General features: G+C 37.6%; 1 protein-coding gene across 5 annotated transcripts in view; it reads left to right on the top strand.

Moving 5' to 3' along the window:
* DOCK4 (dedicator of cytokinesis 4) overlaps window positions 1–23,809 on the top strand; it is a 243,807-nt gene that overhangs the window by 94,899 nt on the left and 125,099 nt on the right. For all 5 annotated transcript variants that reach the window (XM_062609561.1, XM_062609562.1, XM_062609560.1 and 2 more), the window contains exons 6-8: window positions 3,166–3,314; window positions 4,645–4,729; window positions 6,778–6,929. In XM_062609561.1, the coding sequence (XP_062465545.1) occupies window positions 3,166–3,314; window positions 4,645–4,729; window positions 6,778–6,929 (386 nt within the window). The remainder of the gene's footprint in view (window positions 1–3,165; window positions 3,315–4,644; window positions 4,730–6,777; window positions 6,930–23,809) is intronic.

The following is a 23,809-nucleotide window of genomic DNA, read 5'->3' as shown; positions in this document are numbered from 1 at the left end:
TCCTCATTGTCGAGGGAGACTGAGGGGTTGTTGACCCGGGAGTCATGGACAACGCAGAGACGATCAATGTGATCAAGCGATTGCCAAATTTATTACAAAGCCTTAACTCCTTATATACTATTTCTTACATGCACTTACAGTGATTTGGCATATTATAATTGGATACATGGCTTGAAGACCCTTAGTGACTAATATATAATTGGTTAAGCACAGGTGTGAGAACTTGACCTTGAAAGCTTGCCAACAGTCCACAGTTCTCATAACTTGGTGAATTCCATCTTCTTCTTATCTTGCTTGCTTAAGCTTCTTCGGGCCTCTCATGGCCTTGCTGTATCTTTCAGGATTATTCAGAGTTTATGTACTAATTATGCATTCTCCCGTGAGAGCACTGTCTCCACAAGGGGCGATTCTTGATTAGCAAATGGATACAAGCTCCCTAGGCTGCTTTTCACTGCCATGTCTCCCGTGAACACGCTGCAGTCTGCCATCCTTAGGAGGGGTTTCAGAGCAGTGACTTATTTCTTCACTGTAAGAAATCCTACCATTTCCTTTGCTTAACTGGTTACCACCATAATTTTTTGTGTACTTACAAAACATGGAAAGAAACATGTTAAATCTTTCTCTTTATTCTGATTGAAATTCAGTCTTTGCTGACTGTTCTGCATCTTTTAAATTTAATTTTTTTTCTACATCATAATCTAAAACATAACAATTGCTATAATTTCCTTTTTCTGTGCCTACTTCTACTTCCTCTGTTAACTGAGCTGGTTTTTTGTTTGGTTTGTTTTTTTGTTTTTACTTGACTGTAGAGTTGTCTTTAAAGGTCTAACTAAAATATCTTAGTTTTAAATTCTGATTTGCATCATGATTGTCTACTGTTTTTAACATTTGACCTTCTAATCTACTACATTACAACCAAGCCATGGTTTGGACTTGGCAGCATACGCACACATAAAATGTAATCAAAACCTGTTCATTTGGTTCTACATATTCTGCAACCCCTCATCTTAATTCATTGCTGAGCTGGTAATTATGACTTAAATTGTGAGAAGGTTAGCCACCTTCTGCTGATGCGGGGGCTGCTTCTGCTACGTAAGAAACAACATTGAGAGTTGCCAATATACCTTCTACAAGTCAGGATGGTACAGAAGTAGCCAGCCTGCTACCTTTTGGGGATGATTGTATGGCTTGTGTTCAGAGAGGCTGTTCAGAACCAGGTGACCTTTCTGAAACCTGCAATTGGAGCAGTTGCTGATCGCATAGTGGAAGCTTTTACACAAGAACCTACAAAATAAGTATTTCTTACTGTTGGATTCCAAGTAATAGTATCATTTTAAACTTAACAGTGGAAGTTTAATTAAGCAGTGTGAACTGTTCCTTGAGAAACAAGAAACTGTTTCTTCAAAGCTTGTTTGAAATCTCTCTAGATTGTAATGGGAAGTATTTTTCTCAAATGTCTGAAGCACATCTTCATGTATATTAGCAAGTATATTAATACATTGGCTTGTCCTGGAACAAAAGGAGTAAAAATATGGTCCCTTAGCATAGTGACCTAAGTCTGAATGCAAACACATTTTCTTAAAGATCCACTCAGTGCTTTGAGATACAAGCAGCTCAGACAAATTCTAATGCTTTGGAAAAGGAAGGATACCTGAAAATGTTATTTTGAACTTAATAGTGCTGTTAAACATTAACATGTTTCTTGTATTCACATTATAATTTACTGCAGTAGAGCTTATAATCAGATACTGAAAACAAAGATGCACCTGAATTAATGTTTGATTTTTTTTTTTTAACTTTAGAAATTTAATCTTTGTACACTAGTTTCTGATGGAAACTCTGAAACCATACTTTAGCTTGTGCCTCTGTAACATTCCTCTAAAGTCTTTTTTTTTGTCTTTTGCTTCTAATTCAAAGGTGATTTGTATGACCTTCTTTTCCCTTTTTCCGTACAAAGTTCATATATTCCTATTGTTTTTACTGAAGTTGTTTCTTTTTTTGTCATTTTTTCCTCACTACTATTGTTATTGTATGATCAAAATACGCTGGCTTTTCTTTTTTTCCAGAAAGAAAGCCAAGACGCAGTAAATTAATGCTCATTTTAGTGAGCTTATGAAGTGAATGAATGTGAAATAAAAAGAGCAGATTTATCAAGCAGCAGTTTGTGAGAGCCCTTGGAGTATAAAAATTATTGACAGACAGTAATGGTGCTTTTAAGTGAATTCAGCTTTTCATAGCAATTATGCACCAGAAGAAGCTGAATTTTGTTTTAATGCCATTTGTTCATAGGAAGAAGGAAAAGGGAAATGAGCTTAGTATTTTTTGGCTAGAATTAGCAGAACAAATCTGAATAAGAGTGTTTTTTCAACTTTGTGTGATGTATCACTTAAATGGAGGTTGCAATAATTTCCTCAAGCTAAAGTTTCTTAGAAAAGCTGTATGAGGTAAAACTACTTAGAATTGGTGAAGGATGAGTTAAAAGAACTTCTGTTTGGGAAGAAACTGTTATGGGAAATTGTGTATCCCCCTAACTGTTATATACTTAGAGTAGGAGGATGTGGTTTAAAAAGCAGTCGCATTCACATAATTACTCCTACTTCACAGTTAGATGAAGAACTGTCTGGACAAGATTCTGGCTATATATACTATTTATTATGGTTAATAGTGTGTACAGTTAGATGCATACAATAAAAAGTTAAAAGAACATTAACACCCTGTGTTTCAGAGTTTGAACGCTAGGACCTATTGCCTTTTCATCTCCATATGTGTTTGAGTCAACTAATCTTGAATTACGTGAGCACATGTTCAGTTTGGATGAGACAGCAGCACAGAATGAACACACTCTTGGAATAAAAAAGTGCTACAGGATGAAACTTTTTTGTTATACCTATCTCATAAATTAGACTGTTAACATGAGGCATAAGGACTTGGTATGAAATTTTGCGATGAGTGTGGTGCAAAGACAGGGTCTGAGGTAAGCTCTGAAACAATTCTACACGCACAAACACATGCATGCAGGTGAAATGGTCACAGTATGATGGGGAGAAAGAAGTCCAAGTAGGTGTATTAGTAGTGAGTTTTCTTAATTTCTCCTCCATATCTGTGTTCATTAGGATTGTCAGCTTATACAGGTAATGTGAAGGCAATTATATTTTTATCTCACAGAGGAATGAGGGGGATCTCTTTCACCGACTGTGGCATATAATGAATGAAATCCTAGACCTGCGGAGGCAGGTCCTTGTTGGCCATCTCACCCATGACCGAATGAAGGATGTCAAGCGACATATCACTGCTCGTCTGGATTGGGGCAATGAGTGAGTAAATATAGTAAGAAATGAAAATAGTGTAATCTAACTATAATGCCACAGCTTTAGGCTCATTGTAGAATGTTGAAATAATGAGCAAGTTTCTGAGAGGTGTTACTTTGCTGGTATTTTTTAATGGACTTTCTCCTTCATTGCTTTTCTGCCCACTGTGTTTTAACAGAAAACTGACTTGCTAGTTTATTTTGCCTTTTTTCCTCAAGTTATTTTACATAGCAGTGGTACTGTCTACAAGATAATTGCATTGGAATATCTACAGGATCCTTTTCCATTTTTTTTAAAACACACCTGGCCAGATTCCAGTGTGATGCAGTTTGCGTAACTCTTGTTGTCTTAGCTGAAATCATATTGGCTGTCATTGCTTCCTAATTGGGCATCTCTAACATGTATCTTGCTACTATGATCTACATCTTTCTTTTATCGGAATGTGAATAAGAGCTAAGGCAAATTGTATTATCTTATTTAAAAAAAAAAAAAGGCAAGAAAAAGGTTAAAATGACTTCTGGCATTTAGGAGCTGTTTCCAAAGTCTTTTCCTTAGCCTATATTTTTTTTTTTTTTCAGTTAAACTCTGACTAAATGCTGCACTATTCAGTAATAGAATGAACTGAATTTCAGGGGTTTCTGCAACTACTGCTACCTGAAAGTCTAAATACCTAACATTGTGGAAGAGCTGTGGTTAACTGCTGCTTAGAATTTTGTGCCAACAGAATGGAATTGTGATGGTTTTGGAAGTGCTCAGTTCCTATTCTTTAAAAACATATTTTTGAAAAACATTCAATCTCTCATGTTTTTCTAAATTCCACAACTGCCACATGTGTGTTCTTAATCTTTATTGCTTGCTGCTCTGCTGAAAATAAGTATTATTGCTAATGATTCAAGTTCATTTCATTATTGTGTTCATGGGGTACAGCCAGGCAGCTTTGATGTCATCCAGTCTGAATTAAAAATAAGTTAATGTTTTGGATTTTCTTTCTACCTTCTTTTCTGCTGTTGTCATTCAAGTTGACAATACTAGTACAATTCACATTGTGCAACGTCCACAGTAGTACAAAGGACAGTAGCCATTATGCATTGTCCACAGTATGAAACAGATTTAAAAATTCTGGAAAAACATATTCTACTAATGTTACAAAGTGAAGAAAGTGGAGGAATCATCTGTGAATGGTGAATAGCCAAAACACCCAAACCCAGCTGTAGAGTGCCAATTAACGTATATATTATTTGTTGGAATGTTTCTGTTAAATGTAAGTAGAAGAAACAGGTTAATTTGTTTCCTTTATATGTAGAAACTACTTACTGTTATTCCATTTCTCAAACAGACAACTGGGACTCGACTTAGTTCCAAGAAAAGAGTATGCTATGGTGGATCCTGAGGAGATCAGCATTACAGAGCTTTACAGGCTGGTATGTGATTGTAGTACTCAGTACATTTGCTATGAAATTTCATGCTTCTCTTTTGGTGGCAGCTTTCTTCTACTTACTCAAAAGTACTTTTTTTTTAATCAAATAAACTGGTATTTCATAGTGCAATGAGTTTTACTATGAGGAGAGAAGTTAACTTTTGAACAGTTATGTCATATCTGTATCTGTATGAGGTGCTTTAGTTTTATAGAAGGGCAGTGAAGCTGTTGAAGGTCCTGGAACGCAAGTCTCATGAGGCATGCCTGAGAGAGCTGGGGTTGTTTAGTCTGGAGAAAAGAAGGCTTAGGGTGGACCTTATTGCTTTCTATGACTACCTGAAAGGAAGCTGTAGTGAAGTGTGGGTTGGTCTCTTCTCCCAAGTTACAAGCAACAGGAGAAGCAGAAATGGCCTCATGTTGTGCCAGGGGAGGTTTAGGTTGGAAATCAGGAAAAATTTCTTCACTGAAAGGATGCTCAGGCATTGGAACAGGCTGGCCAGGGAAGTGGTAAAATCACTGTCCCTGGAAGTGTTAAAAAAAAAAAAAAAATTGGATAATGCCCTTAGTGACATCGTTTGATGTTGGACTTGGTCCTGTGGTAAAGGTTGGACTTGATGATCTTAAAAGTCTTTTCCAACTGATTCCATGATACCAAATCTGTATGTACACACATGCTTATTTTATTTGTTAAAAGTTTTGTGTTCTGAGTTATCATTAAAATTATGATTGTTAACGTGAATTTAATCATCAATAAAAGCTTATGAGACTCTTTTTCATTAGAGTTTTATTTTACCCATGAGTCCTGTTAGATAAGACTTATGGAAATATAATCTTATACTCATGGTACAAGTATTGTCACAATTAATCATACTGGGCTATTGGTCTTTTCTAATATATTAATGTAAATAGCAGTTAAACTGCATAGAAAGATCTCCTTTGGGTATAAAAGCCCATCTTCATTTACTAAAACCAGCACTGATATTTCTTATTCTGATTTAATCTCCAGTGAGGTCTAAGAAAACTTACCAATTCATTTATGTGGGCTTTGGCTCTTGTTTAAGTGCTGCAGCTGTTCTGAGCCTTACTTGCTTCAGGCTAACTAAATTTTATTTGTACCTTTTATATTTAAATATAGAATAAAGCAAAAATATAATGCTGTAATTTTGTATGGAGCTGAAATTATATTCTTTATAATTTTTAACTACTTGTGTTGATAACTTATCATGTCAAGCCTAACAGTAATTTCTTAATGCTAGAATCAGTATATCTCTCAGCAGTTTCAAAGCCATATGTAATCATATGGAATCCTGTTGAAGCACTAGATGAAATACAGTGAGGAACCATTAATCATAAGAAGAAACATAGAGAAGAAGAATAACTGAGGAAACTAGTAATGGAACTCATGGAGTGCACTTTCAAAAATAAAGGGGGGGGGGGGAAGCCCATGATAACCTCAGTTTGAAGATAAGTAGCTTAGGAACAGTGCTGTTCAAAATTATTTTTAGTACAGTGTAAGAAAGAAATAGTTCAATTTAATATTGTCATACTCTTAATGGGTGATTAAAATAGTGAAAGTATAAACTGTGATGTCAAAACAAGATAATTTAGGAGCTTCAATATAGCAGTCTGCCAAGGACTGATTTTTTTTTTTTTTTTTTCAAATTTAAAATACTGGTGTTTAGTCTTCTGCAGAAGTATTTTTTGTGTGTTTGGATACTAGAATATCAGATCATTAACTATTTAAACCAGCTGTGAAATACTGTCTTGTTAAAGCACAAAGCTTTAAAGTGGCTTAGCATTTTCAGAGTAAAAAGGTAAGCTCCTACAGGTTACTGATTTTCTCTTAGAGATAATGATATGCAGTGCAACACTGGGAAGGTCACTTCCTTGTGTTCTCCTTCTCAGATACAAAAAACAAACAAACAAAAAAGTAAAAGTATTACAAGTCAATACTGATTAAGAAAGTAGTTCAGTATTACAGTTTTTATGTCTTTTTGTTTTGAGATTTTGACTGTTAATTCAAACTGGCTGCTGTGTTTGGGGTACTTTTAGATGGAACATCGTCATCGAAAAAAAGACACACCAGTGCAAGCTAGCAGCCACCATCTCTTTGTTCAAATGAAGAGTCTGATGTGCTCCAATCTGGGAGAGGAACTGGAAGTAATCTTCTCACTCTTTGACAGTAAAGAAAATCGGCCCATCAGGTACCACATGATTTTTCACTGGAATACTGATTTTTGCATAAGTTTTGTCATTATACAGTGTTTGTTTTGATCCAGGTAATAGAATTCACTTTTAGAAGAAAGCAGAAGATAATTTTTTTCCTTCATTTTAAAATTCAGTTTCAAATTTTAATAGTTTGCAGTATCATTTTAGGTTTAAATAATGTATATGTATCTGTCTTTTTTTACCAGTTCCCGTTTTCAGTTGGTTTTGGTTGTGTGGGAACATATATATATATATATATATATGTATGCACACAGAGTGAATGTTAGTTCTGTGACCTAAAGGTCATTTTTCAGTACCTCTATTTTCCTCTCTCCTAATCAGTGCACATTCAAAACATAGAACTATTTCTTGCTCTGTAATATTTATGAGATTAATTCTCCTAGGTACAGGAGACTGAAGGGCTGCCCTTAGTCAGTGAATTAAGAGTCTTTTTATGAAAGGAGCTTATACTTCAATGAGGAGGTCCCCCTCTTCAGTGAAACAATCAAACCCAATTTCACATCCACTTAGGGTTGGTTTGACCTCTTTTTTTCAGCTAGGAGCTGATCTCAGAACCATTCGTTTTCTGTTTGTCCTGGAGCTTAAATTTTGTGAGAGCCCTGATAACCTTTGAATTTTTAAATATTCAGTAGGTATTTCTATTTCCAGCTTATTTCTGGCCAAGAGAGAGAACAGGGGAGTGAACAGTAGCAGAACCACTATGAACTTAATAAATATGAACACAGGAGAAGAGCAGAGTTAGTTCAAGACCCTATTAAATACTGTTTGAGGAATATGCCAGGAAGATTGGACTATTAAATGCAATTCAGTGATGATGGGTGTGGTGGGTTGACCCTGTCTGGCCACCAAAGCCACTGTATCACTCCTGTCCTCAGCTGGACAGAAAAGAGGAAATGTAACAAAAGGCTCATATGTCAAGATAAGGGCAGGGAGAGATCACTCAGTAATTACTGTCATTGGCAAAATAGACTTGATTTGGGAGAAAATTAATTTAATTTATTACCAATCAAATCAGAGTAGGATAATGAGAAATAAAAACAAATCTTAAAATCACCTTCCCTCCACTTCCCAGGCTTAACTTTACTCACGGTTTTCTCTGCCTCCTCCCCTGAGTAGCACAAGGTGATGGGAAATAGGGGTCATGGTCAGTTCATCAAACGTTGTCTCTGCTGCTCCTTTCTCCTTAGGAGAAGACTCCTCACACTCTTCCCCTTCTCTCACATATTCTCACTCCTCTCTTCTGACTGCTGCTGTGCAGATTCCCCCCGCCTCCGTTATCCCAGAGGCACTACCCCATCACTGATAGACTTAGTCCATTTTGGAGCTGGCTGCATTGGCTCTGTGGGACATGTGGGAAGCTTCTGGCAGCTTCTCATAGAATCCACCCTGTAGCCCTCCTGCTACCAAAACCTTTCCATGTAAAGTCAATGCAATGGGAGATCACCTTCTGGTCAGAAGGCTCCCATTCATAATTTGCTGCTGGCTGGCCACTGTATTCTTCTCTGCTCTCTTCACAATAGAAGAAACATGTTTTGGAAGCAGCAAACATTATCTGATTAAGACTGGTCACTAGAGAAATGAAAGACTAGACTTCAAAACAACAAAAATAAACCACTTTAGGTAAGACAGCTCACAAGTACATGAACAGAAATATCAGCTTCTTCTTTCAGCCTGTTAATATGCCAAAAGCTGTTACTCAAAATGTGTGCAAAGCCATGACTTGTCATCTTACAGCAGTACAGATTTGGGGAACTGTGTAGAATTTGGGCTGAATTTGACAAAATTGTGTTTGTGCTTTGTAGTTGGCCAAGATATCTAACCAGTGCTTTGAAGATTATATTGAATAAAATGATTTTTATTGTTAATGAGATCATATATGTGCAACTATTGCTACAGTGTTAGCTGCTAAATACTGACGCTTCATTCTGGCCTGTACTTTGGACGTTAGTCCCTAAATTGCAGTTTCCTGTCTTTACTGAGACTTCAGTGTGCATCAGGGCACATCTTTTGTGTTTACTCCAGTAAATGCCACAGCAAGTGGTGGATTTAGGAGAGAGCATCATTGACAGAAAACAATTTGGGTGTTATGGAATGCTGAAAACAAGTTTATGACAGTAGCGGTGGTATGAAAGCAAATGGGTTGGATTTCATGTTCACATGAAAGCACAAATTCTAGAGCTGTTTGTCACATGCTTGCTGTGATCCATCCTTTAGTTATTGATTCCTGACTCCAGTGTACGTTTGCAGCTTCTTTACTATATGTGAACTTCCTCATCCTGTTACTGTCAAACCTTGAAGAAGTGTGTTGCCATGAATCCAAACTGTCTTCTAGGGCATGGGGGGACCGAGATGAACTCTGCGAAGGTGGTTTAGGACTATCTCCAAAACAGACATACATACACGCCCAAAACAGTAGAACCACAACAAAAAACCCTCCCAAGAAACAAATGGATATCTTTCAACATGTTGAAAAAGCTGAAACCAAAAGAATTTTCATAAAAGCAAATTAGATGCACTGTATATCAGTATCACAGAATGAATATTGGAATGCAGAGGTGTCCAAGCCGGATATTTATATGGTCTTTCTGGGCTAGACCTGGAAGTGGTATAACCAGGTTATCACAGAGTTAAAGTAAAGTTAGCTGGTCTTGGTGCACAACAGTAAGCTATGAGGAATTTTTATTCAGTACAGATAGGTGGGATGGTTCAGAGGTCTTTACGCCCTGGCAGATGCACACGTGAAATGAAAAGCCTCCCTCAGAAAGATGATGTATGAGAAGAGACAGCGTCTGTGCTCCCCACCCATTGCAGTTCACACCCTGCAATGATACCAAAGCCTGCTGTCAATAATAGAGTTCTGGAGCCTGGATATACACTGTTTTACTCATTTCTGATGAAAGTGCAGGTCAAAAGCTGTAAGTGGCAACACCTTAAGTTCTGTCTCAACCTGTCTCAGTTGTCCATTGGTTTCCTAAGTCATTGTATTGTGGTCCAGTAGAAAAATGCAATGAAAAGAATAGATGAAACTTGCAAATAGCAGAAATAAGAATAGATGAAACTTGCAAATAGCAGAAATAAATTTAGGGAACTATACATGATAATTTCTTTACTGAAACAGGAAATTGGGTTAAGAATAGCAGTATATGAATACACATGACTTAAAATGTATTTCTTCAAATCGATACTTATGGTATTAGAATTTTTGGGGTTTTGTTTCTTTGAACTTTGTTGCTTTTTACCTCAAGTTTCAGTTTGCCAAGCACTATTTTTGTACCAAGCTTTTCTCAGGTGGGTAATCCTGCTTCTTTTAATGAGACCATTTGAATGCATAATGTTAAGTACAAGCTCACAGGTGACTTTATGTGGATTCTAATATAATAGTCGTTGTCCAGCTGATATAAATTGACATAAAGCAAGTGATCTCCATAGCCTCTTAAATAAAGAGTTCATTTGGAGAGAGTGATAATAGCAGAATTGAGATTTTAATGATGGAACTTCAAATATTTTTCTTCAGACTAACTTAGCTTCTTATCAGGCGGACCTGCATATGTGAGTTTTCTCTATATATCTTGTTTCATTTTTTGTAACCTGAGGTTTATGCAGTTGAAATAGCAGCTTTAAAAGGTTATTGAAGGACTAGAAGCAACATTATCGGATTAATTTTTTTAGATTGGTTATATATCTTTTTCCACAGCTTTTTTTTTTTTTTTTTTATTGCCTGTTTCATACACTCAGCTGTTTGAACAGAAATATTTGTTCAAGTGTCATGGTTAAACTGAATTGAATTGTAGGTACTGGATGGAGCAAGTATCTACAAAGAGGAGTAGTAAAGCTTTAGGAAGTTTGAATATAGCAACTTCATTTATAGTCCAGCTCCAGGCTAGTGCAAGAAAAAGTAGCCTGTGGGTAGGATGCTCTAAATCAAATCAGTCAGCAACATTCAGAAAGAAATATAGCATGTTTGAGCTCACAGCTCACCTGGCTTCTTCGTGGTACTGCCCTGCAAGGAATGATAGCATGTGAATGATATTTTGTGACATTTTTCTGAGATTATTTTTAATGTGTTAGTATAAATCTCTCTTTCATTCAACTTTGAGTATTTATACAGCAGTGATAAAAGGACATAATTTTTACTGACGTGCATAAATGAATTTGATTTTGTGAGAGTGACTTGGCAAATTTGCAGGTATTGATTTTTCTGTTCAGCTGTAGTGTTAAATAGTTTGTTAAGTGTTTGATTGTTCTCTTCCTTTATTTTGAAAATATCTGAGTTATTAAGAATGTGGGTAGCATGTTACCATGTGGAAAAGTCTGTGCTTTGGAAAAAACAAGAGAAAAAGAAAGTTCTTGGTAACCTAGGGAAGGTTATAATTTAACAGCTGAGCTTTATATTAAAGTGCAAGAACAAGGTTGTCCTTAGGCCACTGTAGAGTTGAAGTTTTCTCAGGCAACATTAAGAACTGATCAGACTCAGAATGCAGGCATTGAACAATGAAAGGTAGCCAAACTTTGTGTTGTTGTTGCTATAGTTATATATTCTCTCTGAAAAAAACATGCCATAGCAACTGAGACAAACCAAGCAGAAAAAGAAAGCACAGTGTGATACCAGTTCTTGCATTTGACTTAGTTGGGACTACAATTGTGTCTAACAAAAAAGTATAACACCATTACATGCTAAGAACAGATTAAAAGAATATAGAAGTTTAAGGTACAAAGAAATCTAGATATCAGATTGAAGACTATGATCCTGAATGCCAGCACACAGCTTGTCTATAATCCTTGTGACCCATGTGTTTTGTAACAGTAACTAATTCATTAAGTATTCTCAGCAGGGCTGGATTCCAACATGATGCTATATTAGCCACTGTTTGTAAAGACAACCAGGGGAGAAAAAGGAGAATAGTAATAATTGCAATTTCCTTTACACTTTATACAATCTTAATGTTGATTGCTGTATCTTAAAGACAGTCCAGACCCCCGGCAGATAGGAAACAAAAATGTAAATATTCAAAGCTAGAGCAAGAAACTGAGCATGGGTCTTTGTTTTCTTAAAGAAAACTCCAACTTATTAATATAAATCTGTTCTTACTACACTCTTGTTCCTCTTTATGTAAATAAATAAGAAAGAAAACCTGGTCACCACATGCTTTGTATTGAAATTTAGCATTTGGCATTTGCTCTTCTTTGTCAGCTTTTGTTTCTCTGATTAGTTGTGCTTCATTAGAAAAGAATTGGTCCTGAAAGAACATGCAAGTATGTCTTCAAGGTGGAGGCAACACGCTGTCAGGCTCTGGAATCTGAATAGGTGGAGGTATCTTTCTGTAGTCACAAGTAAGATGCTAAGATTAAGACATAGGCCAATGCTTTGCATTTTCTTTTTTTTTTTTTTTATTTTAGAAGGTTGATGAATAACTGGATTTTAGGATTGGATCCAGCTCCAAAGGCATGTAAATTTAAGATCTTTGTGTGAATTGCATGTCTAGGTTCCTGTTGCAATCTGCGAGAGACTTTGTTACAGTCAGTGAAACCAGGAAAGCAATTCAGCTGATGAAATGTCTGCGTCCTCTTTAGGGCACATTGAGTAGCTCTTTAGAATCCATAGACTCTATTGACTGAAGAGCTGCTTAGCTTCCCCTGAAGTAATTTTGAGCTGTATCTATCCTATTTCTTTTTTTTGTTTTCTGTTTTGTTGTATTAGGTCTCAATAAAGTTCAAGCCTTCAAGTTCAGAAGGAGCTGGTGTTGAATTCATGAAGGATACAGATATTCAATATTAGTTGTCTGGCTTCTTGACATTAGCCCCTCAGAGTGGAATCCTTAAGGTGAAGCACTCTGAATTTGCTCTTAAAATATTTGTGAAGGATTTAGAGTAGATGGATCAAAAATAAGTGATAGAGGTAGGTAGAAATTTGCAGTTGTTGCTTCAGTAAAACAAAGCATGGTCTATGTGTCTCTTGTTATTATGTTGTGGTAGGCAATGCACGTGTTCAAGGAATATTTTTCTAAATTAACATACAAATTGATGCTGTCATATATGACCTACCAGTGCATTTCTAGTATAGTACCTTTTAAAATAAGTAAGAGATGGAAATTAGAGCCATTAAACCATTATTGTAGTTTTGATAATGTGTCTTAGTATGCCTTTAGTGATTTGAATAAAAGAAAAATTAGGTAAATTTATAACTAGATTATTCTCAATTAAATATTTTTTCATCTTAAAAGCATGGATAAATGCTCATCATTTTCCCAGTGTTTACTAAGAATTAGATAATAATATGTTTTTCTGGTGAGATGGGAGGAACTGTGATGTTGAAATGCATTAGTGATTTGCCCAGAGAAGAAATCTTATGTCAGATAATGACAGAAAAATCAGTGTAATGCTTGGGGTTCTTTTTGACCTTCAGACTTTCTAACTAAAGATTTCTCTAGATGGGTAGCAGCTGCGATTCATCACTTGCACCTTAGTGTGATCAGCACCTACTTGGGGCAGCAGGGTTTTTTGCTGTCAAGTCTAGTAAGCTAGAGATAAATGTTTTGTATCACTTTGCCATTTGTTTGTTACAGTATGGGACTGTACTTTTCTCCAGGTTTTTGTTGTTGTTGCTAGAAATTGCTATTAAAAATAACTGTTCCTTATTGTCTTGGCATCCACAATAACATCAGTTTTGTTGTATTCAGGTAGGTATAAAAATAAAATGCAGGTTTATGGATGACTTTATCATTATTAATAAACAACAATAATAAATATTGCTTTGCAGACTGTTTCTATATTTATATAATTGTTTAATGTGTGTCTTCACACTTCAAAAGGCTTTTTTTGGACGTGAATATTCTACTTCCCGTATAGAAGCAGGAAAACTGTCAGTATTTAAGTCAAGTATTTAAATCTGAGTGATGACATGCTTATGCACTTGATGCATTAAGACTATGGTTGCAAGTCATTCAGTTTCTACTTAATTGGTGCATACTAATTTCACTTGACTATGTATGCGTATGTATATCTCCATATTTTCTAGCTAAACTAGCTATTAGGAATAATTTCTTCTATCACTTAGATTAACAATAAACAGCTGTAGTCAGCCCTTGATAATTACTAGATTTTTCCCTGCTATGTTGTTGTATCTTGTTCCGTTTGCCTTCCCTTCTTTGTGCTTTGCAGTTTCCTGTCTTAAAATGTTAACAGCCCCTGATTAGGATAGAGTGAGTTTGTGAATGATACAGCTTTAACATGGTACAGCCATAGCTCTTTGGTTTGTGTGCTCTTACATTTTCTAAACTTACATTCTTCTTTTGTTAAGGTCACAAGCTCTGTTTGTGTATTTTCCAGTTTCTTTGTCTTTAAGACTGTAAAAAGCTATCTTGAGGACACTTTCCTTTGTAGAACTGATTGCCATATTAGAATCTTAAGGCAAAATTCTTAGCATACACAACTGTAATGTCACTGTATTTGGAAAGTGGGAGAGGTCCATGATCACATCTCCTCTTGAGATTTTTCTGTCTTTCAGTTCAGTCCTATTTTCCTGGCTGTTGCTGAGCTTTTACTTAGAGTTGCACTACAATTTAACCTCAAATACTATCTAGATGTATTGAGAGTCCAGATGATAGTGTTGTTAAGAAATGCTTTTATAAAATCTGCTCTTTGAATCTGGCATGTTCAACAAATGTTTGACAAAAGCAAACTCAGAAGGACTTATCAATTTAGTACTGAGTTTTGAAGGACTGTTTTTATATCAACTAATTTTGTTGTAAGTAGATGAAGAATTGGAAAGTCTAAGACGTCTGACTACTTCAGCAAGTAGTGCCAGCCAGTAGGAGTGGATCTGTAAGGCAACAGTTCATACTAAGCCCAATGATGAGGCTTTCAGCAACCTGATCTAGTGAAAAGTATCTCTGTCCATGGCAGGGGAATGGACAATCTTTAAGCACCCTTCCAACCTGAACCATTTTATGATTCTATGATAAATATATGTAAATGTTTTCAGTGTTTTACTTTGGACTAACTCTGTTGTGGTGTGTACTGAGTGTCGAAAGCATATGTTCCAGTTTAGTTTTCTTCAGAAGTCCAGTTCACTATCTTAAACTGTTCTGGGTTGTGAATCAAAGTGTGGAGGCAGTCAGATTTTCTTCAAAACCAAACAAGTGATTCAAACTAACCTGGTCATGTAGATTGTAAAATAGTGTATGTGAGATGGGTATTACAGGATCATAGTTAGAACTGGAGAAATTCTTGTATAACATAAAGTAACTCAGCTGCACTTATGTAATATTTTACTTTGGGAGATAATGGATTTTTTAGCCATTACAACTACATAACAATAACAGTTTCCAAGTTAAAAGGGATTACAGACATCTGAATGAAATTGATTGAATATGAGATGCAATTACATAAAAATAACTAACTGTAAAGGAGACTAAAGTGTAAACATTAGTATAAAGTGTAAGTGTAAAGTGTAAACTAAGCGTTTTTAGGTAAAGGAGAACACATTGTTAAGAGTTCCAGAGGAAGACTGAAAATGTGTGTTTTCAACTTTTCATCAGAATGCAGTGATACTGCTATATCATTCTGTTGCAATGTGAGGTCATTTATGAGATTTGTGAAGTTTTTGAGTTTTTTCTGTTTCTAAGAAATTATTAGTAACTTCTGTTCTGTAATGTTGGAATATGAAGATGCTTAGATTCCCAGCATTTAGGGTACTGAAGAGTATGGTGATGATTGTTTGTTGCTTCTGTTACCAGCACAAAAGTTAACGGCATGAACATCTCTTCCTGCAGTTAGATCACGCTTACAGAGCCAGTAGTACATACTTCAATATATTACAGTTATTAGTTTTGTAGTGGCAGATCTTTATAGAAATAAAAGACATCTGATGATAGTACGTGCTTTTCTCTCACATATACTCATTTACCCAATTCAACAGTTTGTGGCAGCAGTGTTGATCTTAGTGTAGCCAGGGGGCCCATTTATACTGGAGCTCTAAACACCAATCCTTTAATCAAAACTATATTGATTTTTCTTTTTTTTTTTTTTTTAATCAGATCATGGAAAGATCCCACTTATCAGCTTTTAACAGAATCAGTTTAATGAGTTACAAGGGACAAAGAAACATCTTAGCTGTTTTCCAGACAGTGTGCATTATTCACTGAGACTCCGGTAACTTTATTTCTTGCCACAAGAATATTCTGCTTTCATAAAAAAAACAAAACAAGAAACCAAAACCCCAAAGAAAATATTTACCAGGTGACCCTGTTCAAAAAATCTAGCATCCCAATATCCTCTGAAATGCCTACCTTTCCAGTGTAGATACAGTAAGACTGTTTATATCTGTAGCATATTGCTATGCAGAGACCTTACCTGTTGTTTTTTTTTAAAGTACTAGCAACACTGGGCAGTGTACTCTGAAAAGGGGAATGTATGGTAATAAGCCATAAGAAATGCTGCTTGCATTTCTTCAATTCAGTCTGCAGACCCTGTTCTTGGCATTGATGAGCATGCATAAGAATGCTGCATCGTCTCCTGCCCAGTCCCAGTTTCTTTGCTGACCTTCACATTTCTTGTAGTTTGCTTTCTGAGATGTCAGCATACTGCTGTAGAAATTCTTTTTCTTTAACCTGCAATGTGTTCTTGTGTAGCAGTGTCTCTTTACACCATTTTCTTCATGTTTTAATTTTTTCTAGTAGCAATGCTATTAATAGGACAATTTCAAGGCAGCACTTCAGAAAGATGGAGTGCAGTAAGATTTTTCTTTTATTGATACACACTTTGTGTCTGTGTCAATATGATATGAATGTATTATCAGAAATGACTGATGCCTCTGGCCCCATCTGTGTGAGGAGCAGAGATAGGTTGGCGTGCTAATCCTTTTCCTATCACCTTGAACAACCTTGTTTTTAACTGTCGTGTTGCCCTCAAATAAGTACAGATTCTTAAGCAGCACAAAGAGGAATAGACTGTTTATCCAAGGCCAACAGAAGCAAACTGCATTTTCTATTCTTTTGATTATATGCTTAAAGATCGTGTAAATTCCAGACCATGTCAAAGACTAAGATTACCTTTCCTTTGCTTTACTCTCAACCTCACCTTTATAGTGACATTCATACACATCATCAATCTTTTTATGCCTTTCTTCTTTCTGTTGTGCTATTACTTTAAATTAATTAAATCACTTGCGCAAATCTGAAATCCACCTTTTATTGATCAAAATATTTTATACTTTGTGTTCTAATTTTTCCTTTCTTTCTTAAAAAAACCCCTACAAAACAAAAAACAAACAAAATCCCAAAAAAAGCAACCCCCCCCCCCCAAAAGCCCCCAAAACACTACAAAGCCCCCATAACATCAGTTTTTCTCCCTTTAAGAAAAAGAACACTCCATTTCCACCTTATTCTATGAAAATCTTAAAGGATCCTGGTACAGTAAGAGAGTGTTTAAAGGCATTTTTTTTGTGAAGTCCATCAGCATCTTCAAACCCGAGATCTGCTCTGTTTTGGTACAGCTCATTGAATCCAACTTTTAATCATCTCTGTAACTAAAGTTTGCACAACTGACTACTGTTAATTTTTAATAGTCAAAACAACAGCAAGGAAGGACTTGGATACCTCTTGAGTCAAGCTGATAGTGTATTTCCATTTCCCACAAGGCTTACTACTGAGAACCCAAGATGTCTGTCTTCAAAGATGTCCCTGTGGCCTCTCTTGAGTAGGAGCTCAAAGGTTCAATATTACTTTAAGCTTTTAAGTGGGTTGCACTTCAGTTTCAATATCTAGTTCACTTAGGATCAGTGCTCCAGACGTCAGCACTCCAAATGCAGGAGACTTGCATAGGTAAATTCTTACTTCTAAACAGTGTTGAACACTAGACTACAAAGGAGGTGGAGAATATATTTGTGAAGCTGTAGGGTGTGTACTCAGTGCAAGTTATTGAAAAAGTATGGGAGAAGAGTCCTGTATGATTAATCATCCTCTGGCTAATTAAGAATATGTCACATGTTGTGAGGGACAGTTTATTAATTACAGTCATTTGGAACTTCAGGGCAAGTAAAGACAACTGTTAATGTGTTGAAGCTTGACCGTTATTAACTTACAGGGGTGGAAGATGGTGATAAATGTGTAAAGAGCAAAAAATTAAATTAATTTCTACGAAGACCCAAATGACCCAGCTTGATTACCTGTGCTGCCTTTATGTGGTACTTTCATGCAATGAGAAAATCACAGTTGATGTTTAAAGCAAACTCCTGAAGTCATCTGATCTAAGACCCCTAGAGTTGCTAGGACAATGTCTAGAAGGTTTTTAAGTATCTCCAAGGATGCAGACTCCACAACCTCCCTGGACAACCTGTGCCTTCAGCAAAGAAGTTGTTTCCTGATACTCAGAGAGAACCTCCTGTGTTTCACTTTGTGCCCATTGCCTCTTGTCTTGTCACTGCGCATCACTGAAAAGAGCCTGCTTCTGTCCTTTCTGCACCCTCCCTTCAGCAATTTATATATATTAATAAGATCTCCTCTAAGTTTTCTCCAGGATAATGGTCCCAGCTCTCTCAGCTTTTCCCTCCAGTCCATTATCATCTTCCTGGCCCTTCTTGGATTCTCTCCAATATGTCCATGTCTCTCTTGTACTGGGCATCCCATAACGGTACTCAGTACTCCAGGTAGGGGCACTTTAAAATCAGATTTGGAAATAATTGTAGATGGTGCAATGTATTTCAAATGTAAAAGCTGGAGAGAGAGGTAGAAAGAATTTTATATATGTGCATAGGTGCATGCATATTAGTTGATACTCAAATTTTCTGCTCCTGTATGTACAGTAGCTGATTGTTCGATGTTTCAGTTTTGTGTTTCTGAATGTCATGGAATTCAGAGGCTTTATTAATAAATAATCCTGGTTAAAGAGAGGGTTATCTATGAGAATTAATATCACTGTGGGCAAGTAAGCGTGTGTTTTTTTTCTAGTTGTTTAAGGATATTTTACCTGTATCTCAGGCTAGGTTACCTGATCCCAATAGCACAGAATTTCTGTGGAGGAGTGAATACTCACTAGAGGGGCAGAGATCAGACTGGACCTTGTGTTAGTTTTTCTGCAACAGAATTTTTGTAAAGAAAAGGCGTAGTACAAAGAAGTGTGCTCATTACAGTTCCATATCACATGCTGCATGCAGTCTAGGTGCTTCTTATAATTTTTAATCTATCATTAGGTGATAGACTACTCGGGCTTTTCCCCTTAAAATACTATATTGTAATGTGTATAACCTTTACTTCATTAATACTGTTCCTTGGAAATTATTATTCAGATACCTCCTCATTATCTATGGATGCTTTTTGTGTTGAAGTAGTCTGGGATCCTGAGAAGGCATGGAGTTGAGCTAAAGGAGCTAGCAGGGTTTCTGATAGAGCAACCTGTGGGAACCAGCAGCAGTAAAGTAGCTCAGGGCTACTTTTCCTTCATAGTATTTCCACAAAAACATAATCTGCACTTTTACGGGACCACAGCATAGGGTATCTCAGTGTTATTTTCAATTTCCTGTGCAACATGCACAAAAGTGTTTCCTCTTGCAAAGTACTAAAAGTGCGCTACAGTGAATTATATGAAATCAATGCATATATATACATTATAGATGCAGGGGAGATGAAACATCTTGGTTTCCCTGGCTAGCAGACTCCTTTAAGACTCCTCCATTGTAGTTTAGTCACTTATTACCCTGTTAGGTGTCTCCTCAGAAACAAGCTAAACCAAAAGCAGCCTGATTTTATTTACTTCATGCTCATTGAGGAGATAATCCTGATTTTAGCAGGATGGTTGAAACACCTAGAAGGAAACATAAAGGTCACCTGGGCAAGAGAACAGGCACAGGTTTATTAACAGTGTTTATGCATTTGGAATAAAAATACCTCTTTAGATAGGTGATTTGGTATATGTATTTATGAATGTGGTTGCCAATTAAAAAAAAATAAATTATAGAATCATAGAATAGTTAGGGTTGGAAAGGACCTTAAGATCATCTAGTTCCAACCCCCTGCCGTGGGCAGGGACACCTTACGCTAAATCATATCATGCAAGGCCTCGTCCAACCTGGCCTTGAACACTGCCAGGGATGGAGCATTCACAATCTCCCTGGGCAACCCATTCCAGTGCCTCACCACCCTAACAGGAAAGAATTTCCTCCTTGTATCCAATCTAAACTTCCCCTGCTTAAGTTTGAACCCATTACCCCTTGTCCTATCACTACAGTCCCTAATGCAGAGTCCCTCCCCATCATCCCTATAGCCCCCTTCAGACACTGGAAGGCTGCTATGAGGTCTCCACGCAGCCTTCTCTTCTCTAGGCTGAACAGCCCCAACTTTCTCAGCCTGTCTTCATACAGGAGGTGCTCCAGTCTCCTGATCATCCTCGTGGCCCTTCTCTGGACTTGTTCCAACAGTTCCATATCCTTTTTATGTTGAGGACACCAGAACTGCACACAGTACTCCAAGTGAGGTCTCACAAGAGCAGAGTAGAGGGGCAGGATCAGCTCCTTCGACCTGCTGGTCACGCTTCTTTTGATGCAGCCCAGGATACGGTTGGCTTTCTGGGCTGCGAGTGCACACTGAAGCTGGCTCATATTCATTTTCTCATCGACCCATAGTCCCCCAAGTCCTTCTCCACAGGGCTGCTCTGAATCTCTTCTCTGCCCAACGTGTAGCTGTGCCTGGGATTGCTCTGACCCAGGTGTAGGACCTTCCACTTGTCATGGTTAAACTTCATGAGGTTGGCATCAGCCCACCTCACAAGTGTCTCAAGGTCCCTCTGGATGGCATTCCTTTCCTCCAGCATATCAACCGAACCACACAGCTTGGTGTCATTGGCAAACTTGCTGAGGGCACACTCAATCCCACTGTCCATATCAGCGACAAAGATGTTAAACAAGACAGTTCCCAACACAGATCCCTGATGGACACCACTCGTTACTGATCTCCAGCTGGACATTAAGCCATTGACCACAACTCTTTGTGTGCAGCCATCCAGCCAGTTCTTTATCCACCGAGTGGTCCATCCATCAAATTGATGTCTCTCCAATTTAGAGACAAGGATGTCGTGTGGGACAGTGTCGAACGCTTTACACAAGTCCAGGTAGATGACATCAGCTGCTCTACCCCTGTCCTTCAGTTCTGTAGCCCCATCATAGAAGGCCACCAAATTGATCAGGCAGGATTTCCCCTTAGTGAAGCCATGCTGGCTGTCACCAAGCACCTTGTTGTTTTTCATGTACCTTAGCATGCCTTCCAGGAGAATCTGCTCCAAGATTTTGCCAGGCACAGAGGTGAGACTGACTGGTCTGTAATTCCCCGGGTCATCCATTTTCCCCTTCTTGAAAATGGGGGTTATATTTCCCTTTTTCCAGTCATCGGGAACTTCACCTGACTGCCATGATTTCTCAAATATGATGGCCAGCAGCTTAGCAACTTCATTCACCAGCTCCTTCAGGACCCGTGAATGGATCTCATCAGGACCCATGGACTTGTGCACATTCAGATTTTTAAGATGGTCTCGAACCAGTTCCTCTCCTACAGTGGGCGCAAGGTCTTCATTCTCACAGTCCCTGAGTCTGCCTTCCAAGACTTGGGTGGTTTGGTCAGAGCCTTTGCCAGTGAAGACCGAGGCAAAGAAGTCATTCAGAACCTCAGCCTTCTCCAAATCCCATGTAGCCAGTTCTCCCGAGAGCTTCCTGAGGGGCCCTACGTTTTCCCTAGTCTGTTTTTTATTTGCTACATACCTGTAGAATCCCCTCCTGTTATCTTTATTACCTCTAGCTAAGTTTAATTCTAACTGGGCCTTAGCTTTCCTAACCTGGTCCCTACCTTCCCGGATAACATCCCTGAACTCTTCCCATGCTACCTGTCCTTGCTTCCACTTATTATATGCCTTTATCCTTTATATTGAGATACATACATTCAATATGTAAGCAGGCTTAATTATTTTGTTATTGCCTTTGTTTAAGACAAGTGGTAGATTGCCCTTGTGAACAAAAATGTATTTGGTGTGATTTTAACTGGAGGTAAATACCGGGTTATAAAAAGCAGTTTAAAAGAGAAGCCTGAAGCTCCAGGAACTTCAAAAGCACACTTTCAGAAAATGTGTCTAATTTTTTCCTGTGATTCATTGTGAGCAAAAAAAAATCCTACTTGCAGGAGTATAGTCAGGACATACATAATCAGCCTTTTCTTGGCAGGAGCAGTGAAGTAGTAAAAATCATAGGGCTTGTCCTCTGCTTGGATCCTGGATGAGAAAAAAATCAGGAGTAGGTATAGTCAGAGGAGATTAGCTAAAAAGTTGTTTCTTGGTCCCAGTCAGACTGGAAATGTGAAGGATGTGCCTCAAGTGGGTAATACTTTTTGCTTGAGAATACTGACTTGTCCTGCTTGCTGCGCTGTTCCTGCACATCCGAGGAGACCACTAAAGCACCGACCCAGTCAGTGTGCCCTATTAATTACATTGTAATTTGTTGTTTTACAAAGCAAACCAGCTCCAAAAGTAGAGTAAAAGATACACTCACTGTAACTAATAGCCTGACTCATAAAGTACTCAACATACAGTAATCAAATGTTGGAACTGGAGCCTCTTTAGGTACCCCATGAGCATTCAGGCTGCTTACCTTATGGTGTGAGGAATTGGTTTGTTGGTTTTTTTTCCCTCTTTTCCTGAATGTGGTTTTGACATGAAAACTGTTCTGGATTTAGAAACTCTTTACAGGAGCATAATGTGAACAACGAGATCTATATGCTCTCTCCTTTGTATGTATTAGCATTTATTTGTTTCTATAGCTTTCAAATAACAATAGCAAAAATATATTTTATTTATCCCTCACAATAATTTTTAGTAGCTCAGTTTTACATACTCATTAACAGCAATGGTATAAGCAGCCATGATTTATGTAGTGGGAAGAATGTGCATGGAAAGAATGTTTGACACAGCTGTACCTCTCTGACAAATGTTTTGGCCTTGTGGTAGTTTCTGTACTAGTAAATGTCTTTTCTACAGATTTATATCGCTCTTCAATGCCAGATGACCAAAAGGGTTTATCCAGCTTTAAAAGGTTCTAGATTCTTTAGTAATGCTCCTTTTTGTGCTGGTTTTGGCTGGGACAGTGTTAATTTTCTTCATAGCTGCTAGTAGGGGGCTATGGTTTTGATTTATGCTGAAATCAGTGTTGATAACACAGGGATGTTTTAATTACTGCTGAGCAGTGCTTTCACAGTGTCAAGGCCTTTTCTGCCTCTCACACCACCCCACCAGCAAGCAGGCCTGGGATGTGCAAGTTGGGAGGGGACACAGCCAGGACAGCTGACCTCAACTGGCCAAAGGGATGTTCTGTGTCTCATGACATTATGCTCAGCATATAAAGCTGGGGGAAGAAGGAAAGGGAGCTGCTCAGGGTGGTAGCATTTCTCTCCCCAAGTAACCGATACGTGTGATGGAGCCCTGCTGTCCTGGAGATGGCTGAACACCGGCCTGCTGATGGGAAGTGGTGAATTAATTCCTTGTTTTGCTTTGCTTGTATGCACAGCTTTTACTTTACCTGTTAAGCTGTGTTTATCTCAATGAATGAGTTTTCTCACTTCTGCTTTTCTGATTCTCTCACCCATCCACTGGGCTTAGTTGCCAGCTGGGGTTAAACCACATTTTTACAACTCATTTATTTAACCTGTATTTGTGTAATGCTGTGTAGTTTGCTGTTATCAATGAAAATTTTTTGATAAATCACTCTTGCAATTCAAGAATGGTTAGTATTTAAGGATAATAACATTTTACTTCAGGGTAAGTATTCCAAGTATTTTTTGAGGAGTTGGCATTTTAGCAAGTCTGTTTGCTTTGGCCTGACTGCCTA

The sequence above is a fragment of the Pezoporus occidentalis genome, unplaced genomic scaffold, assembly GCF_034315485.1.
Source record: "Pezoporus occidentalis ecotype Australia unplaced genomic scaffold, CSIRO_AGI_Poc_V1 ctg14, whole genome shotgun sequence".
NCBI lineage: Eukaryota > Metazoa > Chordata > Aves > Psittaciformes > Psittacidae > Pezoporus > Pezoporus occidentalis.
Note: the sequence above shows the minus strand (reverse complement) of the source record. Positions and strands in the feature narration are given on the sequence as shown.